Below are 9,336 nucleotides of genomic sequence, written 5' to 3'. Positions count from 1 at the left end.
GGTCAAAGAAACCCTCATCCAAAACTGGCCAATCCACAAAGAGGTCAGAGAAACCTTTTTCCAACAGTGCCCAATCCTCAGTGGGTTTGGAGAAGTCTACATCCAAATTCATCCAATCTTCAGAGAGTACAACACTTAGCCTGCTGGTTGACCAATCAGAATCGTCTGTGGTCAACAACACAGCTCCCAATGTCAGACAATTGCCAGCTAAGGCCAGTGATCGGCTGGATGATAACTGCTCGGAGGATGCTTGGCTGGAGGTTGACCACACCCCAAGATCACAAGCTCCAAGTCGACCAGCACACCCAGTGAGTACCCCGGTGGTGGGAGGCACCCAGAACAGCTCACCGAGACCTGGGCAGGATAACGCTCACCATCATGGTGGTAGGATAGCAGATACTCGAACATGGTCATCCCTGTCACAATCTGTGAAGAATACAACGAGCAAGATCCCAAGCAGCCTCAGGATGATGCGTCCATCTACATCGCAGGTAGGAACATACAAACCCACATGCCCCCAGGAATATTTCTGACAGAGGATTCAGGAAATATTGTCCTTTACAGATCTCGAGGCAGTAGCCCACAAAGTCCGCTTTGCATTTTGTCAGATTTGGTGTCAGAGATATGTTTTGTTCCCGATTTTTAAAATCCACGTCCCTGTTTTGAAATGTTTCTGTGCCCTCCCCCCATCTCTTTAATCTCCATCTGCCTCACAACCTTGTTTTTAATTCATTCGCAGGATTGTGTGCATCAGAATTCATTGCCCATCCCTAATTGCCCAGAGGGCAGTTAAGAGTCAACCACATTGCTGTGGGTCTAGAGTCACATGTAGGCCAGACCAGGACATTGGAGCAGCGTGGTGGCTCAGTGGTTACCACTGCTGCCTCACAGCACCAGGGACCCGCGTTCAATTCCACCCTTGGGCGACTGTCTGTGTGGAGTTTGCACATTCTCCCTGTGTCTGCGTGGGTTTCCTCCGGGTGCTCCGGTTTCTTCCCATAGTCCAAAGATATGCAGGTTAGGTGGATTAGCTGTGGGAAATATACTGTTACAGGGGTGAGATGGTCTTCAGAGGGTCAGTGTACACTCAATGGGCCAAATGGCCTGCTTCCATTACATAGGGATTCTATGGTTCAGTAAGGATGGCAGTTTCCTTCTCCGAAGGACATTAGTGAACCAGATGGATTTTCCAGACATTTGACAATGGATTCATGGTCATCATTAGTCTCTTAATTCCAGAATTTAGTTGAATTCAAATACCACCATCTGCCATGGTGGGATTTGAACCCACTTCCCCCGGAGCTGGGTCTCTGGAATAACAATCCAGTGACAATGCCACGAGGCCATTGGCTCCCCAGAACCTTGGGGGGTGGGGTGTGGTCTCTTCTTCATTCAGTACCTCTCGACCATCAGAGACAGTGGCCTCAGCTGCTAATCCCAAACTTTAGAATTCCCTCCCTAACCCTCTCCCACTTTCTTCCCTTCATTAAAACATTCCTTAGTTTGTTGGAGGCAGATTCAGTCAGGGCAAACAGGAGGTAATTGGATTGTTCATTTCCAGATAACAATCTGTAGGGCAAAAGACCATAAGGTGTAGAAGCAGAATTGGGCCATTCAGCCCAAGAAAAGGCTGCTTTGCCATTTGTTGAGATCATGGCTGACCTGATAATCCTCACTCCACTTTCCTGCCTTTTCCCCATAACCCTACATCGCCTTCCTGAACTAAACTTCTGACTATCTCAGCAAAGATGCAGGGAAGTGTGAGGAAGAACTCACTGACCATGAGGAGGCTGAGGGTGGGGGCGAGCAGTGACAGTGAGTGATTTTGAGAGGAATTTGGATGGGCACTTGGTGGGGTGGCGGTGGGGGTGGAATGCAGGGTTGTGGGGAGGAGGGGGTGCTAGCTGGATTTCTCTACGGAGAGTCAGCAGGGACTGGATGAAGTTCCTGGCCGCCTCCTGTGCTCTGATGGCTCCATAAGTCTTGTTCCTTGTGTTCACAGCCCCGTGTACCGTACACACCACTGCTGATCCCATCGTTTCGAGTGAAGGTGAAAGTGAAAAAGAAACGCTTTGTCATTGGGGTCCCTCAAAGGTAGGAGATTGGGTCTGACTCTGTACTGGGACCTTCGAGCTGTTCCCACACCCCACAGTAAGCTGGGGGAAATAACTAATACTGGGTCACAGTGGGTCAACAGCCTGATCCTGCTTTCTCCCCATAACCTTTGATCCCATTCACCCCCAAGTGCTATATCTAGTCACTTCTTGAATACATTCAATGTTTTGGCATCAACTACTTCCTGTGGTAATGATTAGGCTATAATTTGGGGGTGGGAGGGTTGGCGAAGTGGGTGGGAGGGAGGGTGACGTTGCTAGTAGTGGGTGTAGGATGCTGGTGGACAAAAGATGTTGACTATCACATTATCAACACCTTTTCTCCACCAGCACTCTACAACCAGCCCCCACCCCCATTCACCCAGCCACTGTATTAATGCTGCCCCCTCCACACTTCACTTCAGCTCTGTTGAAGAGTCATTCAGACTCAAAAGGTTAGCTGGCTCACTCCATGGTTGCTGTGTGACCTGCTGTGATCTCCAGCAATTCAGCACACATTCCAGCATCTGCAGTCATTTGCTCCTATGCACTAGGGCTGGAGGAAGACAGATGAGCCTACCGCAGCTGAAGAGCTCTGTGTTTCTGGTTTCAGTGAGTTGGACACATGCACCATCAGGTGGCTGGCAGAGGAAGCAGCAAGGAAATACAGTATCGAGTGTGGTGTGAGACCCCGGCTCTCTCTAACCCTTGACGGAGCGCTGCTCTCTCCACACGAACCAATCATCAACCTTCTCCATGACAACGAGGAGGTGAGTGTGACCACAACCAGGGGACGGGCAAGGTCGCCACAGTCCCAGAGGACCATAGGGCTCCTCAATCACTAGAGAGAGAGACAACCAAGTGATGGTTTCACCAGAAGGTGAGGGGAAGAGGTTAAGAAGGAGAGTCTTTCATGGTGACCTCAGATGGTGTGGGAATTAAAACCACGCTATTGGCATCACAAAGCAGCCAATCCGGCCAACTGAGCTCCCCGACCCTACTCGGGTCAGCCGTTTTGCGATGCCAACAGCAGGGGTTCAATCCCCACAAAGGCTGAGGTTACCGTGAAAGTTACCACTAGGCCACCACCTCCCACTTTGGATCTACATCTCAAGGTCCATCACCTCCTGGGCCATGGGCCAAGAGCTGGAACATGGCATTAAGCTGAAGCCCCGTTATTCGGGTCCAGATGAGGATAGATGCAAAAGGGCCACCTTCTGTTGTAGCAATGTCTGTACGTTTCTGAATACTCCAAATATCCCCAGACGAGGACTGTGCACAGATGTGGGGTGGGATATGAATATGAACTGCACCCGAGGGGAGGCTCAGCACCAGCCCAATGGATCGAATGGCCTCTGAACTGTAACGATTGGGTAATGAACAAAGTGGGAGATAGTGTGGCAGGTTCTGACTGAATTCAGAAGGGCAGGTTTTGGTCTCTGTATGCACAGGGACCACGTGTTATGTGTTCTAAGGGTTACAAATTGCTTCGGGAGCAATGCTGCTTCCATCAGAAGGGAACGTACTCAAGGGGCACTCGGATGTTTTTCAGGTCCTGGCTGAGGTCGTGTCCTGGGATCTGCCTCCACTGTCTGAACGATACAAGAGGGCCTGTGACAGTCTGGCACAAAGTAAGGAAAGAGATTCACTGGACAATAAAAATAACATTTTATCCACAGGAGAATGCAGAGGGTCTGAGAAATCTGTGTGTACCATCCACAAGATGTACTGCAGCAACTCCCCAAGGCTCCTTCAATAGCACTTTCCAAACCTGCCACAAACCTACCCCTTAGATCTACCTCCCTCAAATGTATCAACGGTTTGTAGATCGATTTAAGTACGTGTCTGAAAAGGAGATGGTGTTGTAGTGCTGAGAGATAGTAGGAACTGCTGATGCTGGAGAGTCTGAGATAACAAGGTGTAGAGCTGGATGAACACAGCAGGCCAAGCAGCATCAGAGGAGCAGGAAAGCTGACGTTTCGGGCCTAGACCCTTCTTCAGAAATGGCTGATGGTTTATTTTTATTATTCATGGGATGTTGGCATCACTGGCTGGGCCCAGCATTTATTGCCCGTCCCTAGTTGCCCCTTGAGAAGGTGGGGGTGAGCTGCCTTCTTGAACCGCTGCAGTCCATGTGCTGTAGGTTGACCCACAATGCCCTTGGGGAGGGAATTCCAGGATTTTGATCCAGCGACAGTGAAGGAACGGCGAGATATTTCCAAGTCAGGATGGTGAGTGACTTGGAGGGGAACTTGTAGGGGGTGGTGTTCCCATGTATCTGCTGCCCTTGTCCTTCTAGATGGAAGTGGTTGTGGGTTTGGAAGGTGCTGTCTGAGGATCTTTGGTGAATTTCCGCAGGGCATCTTGTAGACGGTACACACTGCTGCTACTGAGCGTCGGTAGTAGAGGGAATGGATACTTGTGGATGTGGTGTCAATCAAGCGGCTGCTTTGTCCTGGATGGTGTCAAGCTTCTTGAGTGTTGTTGGGGCTACACCCATCCAGGCAAGTGGGGAGTATCCCATCACACTCCTGACTTGTGCCTTGTAGATGGTGGGACAGGCTTTGAGAAGTCAGGAGGTGAGTTACTCGCCACAGTATTCCCAGCTTCTGGCCTGCTGTTGTAGTCAGTGCATTCATATAACTTGTTCAGTTCTGTTTCTGGTCAATGGTAATCCCTGGGATGTTGATAGTGGAGGAATTCAGTGATTGTAACACAACTGAATGTGAAGGGACGGTGGTTAGATTGTCTCTTATTGGTGATGGTCATTGCCTGGCATTTGTGTGGCACAAATGTTACTTGCCACTTGTCAGCCTGGATATTGTCCAGATCATAAAAACCAAAAGAACTGTGGATGCTGTAAATCAGGAACAATAACAGAAGTTGCTGGAAAAGCTCAGCAGGTCTGGCAGCATCTGTGAAGAACAAATCAGAGTTAATGTTTCAGGTCCAGTGACCCTTCCTCAGAACGTTCTGAGGAAGGGTCATTGGAACTAAATCGTTAACTCTGAATATTTTCTCACAGATGCTGCTAGACCTGCTGAGCTTTTCCAGCAACTTCTGTTATTGTCCAGATCTTGTTGCATTTGAACATGGACTGCTTCAGTATCTGAGGAGTCACGAATGGTGCTGAACATTGTGTAATGATTGGCGAACATCCCCAATTCTGACCTTATGATGGAGGGAAGGTCATTGGTGAAGCAGCTGAAGATGGTTGGGCCGAGGGCACTACCTTGAGGTATTCCTGCAGAGACGTCCTGGAGCTGAGATGATTGACCTCCAACAACCACAACCATCTTCCTATGTGTCAGGTCTGACTCCAACCACTGGGGAGTTTGCCCCCTGATACCCACCGATTCCAGTTTTGCTCGGGCTCCTTGATGCCACACTTGGTCGAATGCAGCCTTGATGTCAAGGGCTGTCACTCTCACCTCACCTCTGGAATTCAGCTCTTTTGTCCATGTTTGAACCAAGGCTGTAATGAGATCAGGAGCTGAGTGGCCCTGGCGGAACCCAAACTGGGCATCACTGAGCAGGTTATTGCTGAGCAGGTGCTGCTTGATAGCACTGTTACTGACACCTTCCATCACTTTACTGATGATCGAGAGGAGACTGATGGGGCGGTAATTGGTTGCATTGGATTTGTCCTGCTTTTTGTGTACAGGACATACTTGGGCAATTCCATATTGTCAGGTGGATACCAGTGTTGTAACTGTACTGGAACAGCTTGCCTAAGGGAGCGGCAAGTTCTGGAGCACAAGTCTTCAGTACTATTGCCGGAATGTTGTCAGGGCTTGTAGCCTTTGCAGTATCCAGTGTCTCCAACTGTTTCTTGACATGAGTGTGGAGTGAATTGAATTGGCTGAAGACTGGTATCTGTGATGCTGGGGACAACTGGAGGAGGCTGAGATGGATCATCCATTCGGCACTTCTGGTGAAGATTGCTGCGAATGCTTCGCCTTATCTTTTGCCCTGATGTGCTGGGCTCTTCCATCATTGAGGATGGGGATATTTGTGGAGCCTCCTCCTCCAGTGAGTTGTTTAATTGTCCACCACCATTCACGACTGGGTGTGGCAGGACTGCAGAGCTTAGATCTGATCCATTGGTTGTGGGATTGCTTAGCTCTGTCTATCACTTACTGCTTTCACTGTTTGGTGTGCAACTATTCCTGTTTGGTGGCTTCACCAGGTTGATACCTCCTCTTCAGGTATGCCTGGTGCTGCTCCTGGCATGCCCTCCTGCACTCTCCATTGAACCAGGGTTGGTCCCCTGGCTTGATGGTAATGGTTGAGGGGGGGATATACCGGGCCATGAGGTTACAGATTGTGCTGGAGTACAATTCTGCTACTGTTGATGGTCCACAGCGCCTCATGGATGTCCAGTCTTCAGTTGCTAGATCTGTGCGAAGTCTGTCCCATTTAGCACGGTGATAGTGTCACCCAACACAATGGAGGTTGTTCTCAATGTGAAGGCAGAACCTCGTCTCCACAAGGACTGTGCGATGGTCACTCTTACCAATACTGTCATGGACAGATACATCTGCAGTTGGCAGATTGGTGGGGATGAGGTCAAGTATGTTTTTCCCTCTTGTTGGTTCCCTCATCACCTGCCGCAGACCCAGTCTAGCAGCTATGTCCTGTAGGACCCAACCATGTTTAACCTGAAGCCATGAGACTTCACGGGGTCCGGAGTCAATGTTGAGGACTCCCAGAGTAACTCCCTCCCGACTGTATCCCACTGTGCTGCCCCCTCTGCTGGGTCTGTCCTGCCGGTGGGACAGGACATATACAGGGATGGTGATGGTGGTGTGTGGGACATTGTCTGTAAGGTACGATTCTGTGAGTATGACTGTGTCAGGCTGTTACTTGACTAGTCTGTGAGACAGCTCTCCCAATGTTGGCACTAACCCCCAGATGTTAGTGAGGAGGACTTTACAGTGCTTTTTCAATGATGCCAGGTTGCCTGTCTGTTTCATTCCTTTTTGAGGTTTCTTAAGGGTTCAGTTCACTTGAGTGTCTCACTTGACCATTTCAGAGGGCAGAAAGGAGTCAACCACATTGCTGTGGGTCTGGAGTCACATGTAGGCCAGAACAAGTAAGGATGGCAGTTTCCTTCCCTAAAGGGCAATAGTGAACCAGATGGACTTTTATAACTCGTGTCACTGGTTTCATGGTCATCATTATGTGTTGAATTCTAGAATTTTACTGAATTCAAATTCCACCATCTACCTTGGCAGGATTTGAACCTGTTAGAACATTACCTGGGTCTCTGGTCTAGCAACAATACCATCCAGCCACCATTATCCAGAGCTCCAGGCTACCGTTTGGGCACACTGAATTTCCACCAGCTTTGAACCAATCAATGAGGGGCATGGACAGGGTAAATAGTCAAGATCTTTTCCCCAGGGTGGGAGAGTCCAAAAACTAGAGGGCATAGGTGTAAGGTGAGAGCGGAAAGATTTAAAAGGGACCTAAGGGGCAACTTTTTCATGCAGAGGGTGGTGTGTGTATGGAATGAGCTGCCAGAGGAAGTGGTGGAGGCTGGTACAATTACAACATTTAAAAGGCACCTGGATAGGTATTTGAATAAGAAGGATTTAGAGGGATATGGGCCAAATGCTGGCAAATGGGACTAGATCACTTTTGGATATCCAGTTGGTATGGACGGGTAGGACCAAAGGATCCGTTTCTGGGCTGCATGACTGACTCCAAATCTGGAATTGAAAGCAAGTCTCAGTGATGGAGACCAGGGAGTTATCATCAATTGTAAAAACCCATCTGGTTCACTAATGCCGTTTTGGGGAAGGAATCTGCCATCCTTACCTGGTCTGGCCTACATGTGACTCCAGACCCACGGCAATGTGGTCGATTCCTATCTGTCCTTTGAACTGGGTGAGTGAGACACTCTGCTCTGGGGCAGTTAGGATAAACAGTTGCAACAGGGATGTGCCATAATTGGATTTTCTATGAAGACAGGGCGTTATCAGTTGCTGTAATAATCTTGTTGTGTCTCTATGCTTGCAGCTACATACCCATCCATTTTCAAGATTCTCCAGCTACAGGAGAAAGGCTCCTCTGTGGACTTATCCAGCCTGTCGCTGACCAAGGAGCACCTGACCCCCATCCTGCGGGCCCTCAAACTGCACACCACTACCCACCAGCTCTGCCTCTCTGCCAATCCTCTTGGTGACGATGCCATGGAGGAGCTGGTGGCCTGCCTGGTGACCATGCCCAACCTGACCGTACTGGACCTCTCCTCCAATCAGATCACACACCAAGGCCTGAGGACTCTCTGTGAGACCAGCAGACCAAACGAGGATCCGGCTTTTCAGGTTTGAGATCTCGCCAGTCTACGTGGGGACAGGAGGAGGCCATTCAGCCCCTTGAGTGGTTTGCACCATTCAATCAGATCACAGCTGATCTGTATCCCAACTGCATTCACATGACATTACTTTGTTTCCCTCAATTATCTTTAGCGACAGGAATTTATCCATCTCAGTCTGAGAGCTTCAGCTCCCCCGAGTCGAGCTTGAGGACAGTTCCAGATTCCCACTCCCCTTTGTGTGATGAAGTGTTTCCTGACGTTACCCCTGAACAGCCTGACACACCCTACGGAACCCACCTACCCCCTCCCCCGCTGCCTTTCAGGAAGTAGTTTCTCCCTGTCACAGCACTGCCTCAGGGAAATGTGCAGAGGGCTTAGGGAATTCAGTGCATGTGGGGAGACTGGAGAAGCTGGGATTGTTCTTCATGGAGCTGAGGGGGTGAAGATGAGATCTTATTGAGGTGTTCAAACTTATGAAGTGTTTTGATTGAGTAGATAAGGAGTTAGCAAGGAGAGTGGGAGCAACTGGATAATTTCTTTTAAGAGCGAACGCAGGGGCTATGGGTCAGATGGCCTCTTGGAGCACTGGACTGCAATCAGGTTATGCCTGGCTCTACTAAACCACCGAGATACAGGCTAGGCGACAGTACACGCTGCTCAATGCTCTGATCAATGGGTTAGAGCAATCAAATCCACCACTGTATCCAGCAACATAGGTTCAGCTCTGTCTCAAACTACTCTCCAGTTTGATTCAATTCTTGGGATATGGGCAGGGACAGTCAGAAACAGGAGCAGAATCAGGCCATTCAGCCCATTGAATCTGCTCCACCATTTGATCATGTTATGTTTCTCAACCCCATTCTCCTGCCTTCTCCCTGTAACCCTCCATCCCCTCACTAACCAGGACCCTATCCACCT

General features: G+C 49.4%; 1 protein-coding gene across 1 annotated transcript in view; it reads left to right on the top strand.

The window, feature by feature from the left end:
* Positions 1 to 6: 6 nt before the first annotated feature.
* LOC109924546 (tonsoku-like protein) overlaps positions 7 to 9,336 on the top strand; it is a gene marked incomplete at its 3' end in the record, with an annotated part of 44,239 nt that continues 34,909 nt past the window's right edge. The window contains exons 1-5 of the mRNA XM_048621264.1: positions 7 to 491; positions 2,003 to 2,094; positions 2,707 to 2,863; positions 3,646 to 3,724; positions 8,118 to 8,425. Coding sequence (XP_048477221.1) covers positions 468 to 491; positions 2,003 to 2,094; positions 2,707 to 2,863; positions 3,646 to 3,724; positions 8,118 to 8,425 — 660 coding nt within the window. The remainder of the gene's footprint in view (positions 492 to 2,002; positions 2,095 to 2,706; positions 2,864 to 3,645; positions 3,725 to 8,117; positions 8,426 to 9,336) is intronic.

This window comes from Rhincodon typus, unplaced genomic scaffold (assembly GCF_021869965.1).
Source record: "Rhincodon typus isolate 14 unplaced genomic scaffold, sRhiTyp1.1 hic_rhity00000342, whole genome shotgun sequence".
Taxonomy (NCBI): domain Eukaryota; kingdom Metazoa; phylum Chordata; class Chondrichthyes; order Orectolobiformes; family Rhincodontidae; genus Rhincodon; species Rhincodon typus.
Note: the sequence above shows the minus strand (reverse complement) of the source record. Positions and strands in the feature narration are given on the sequence as shown.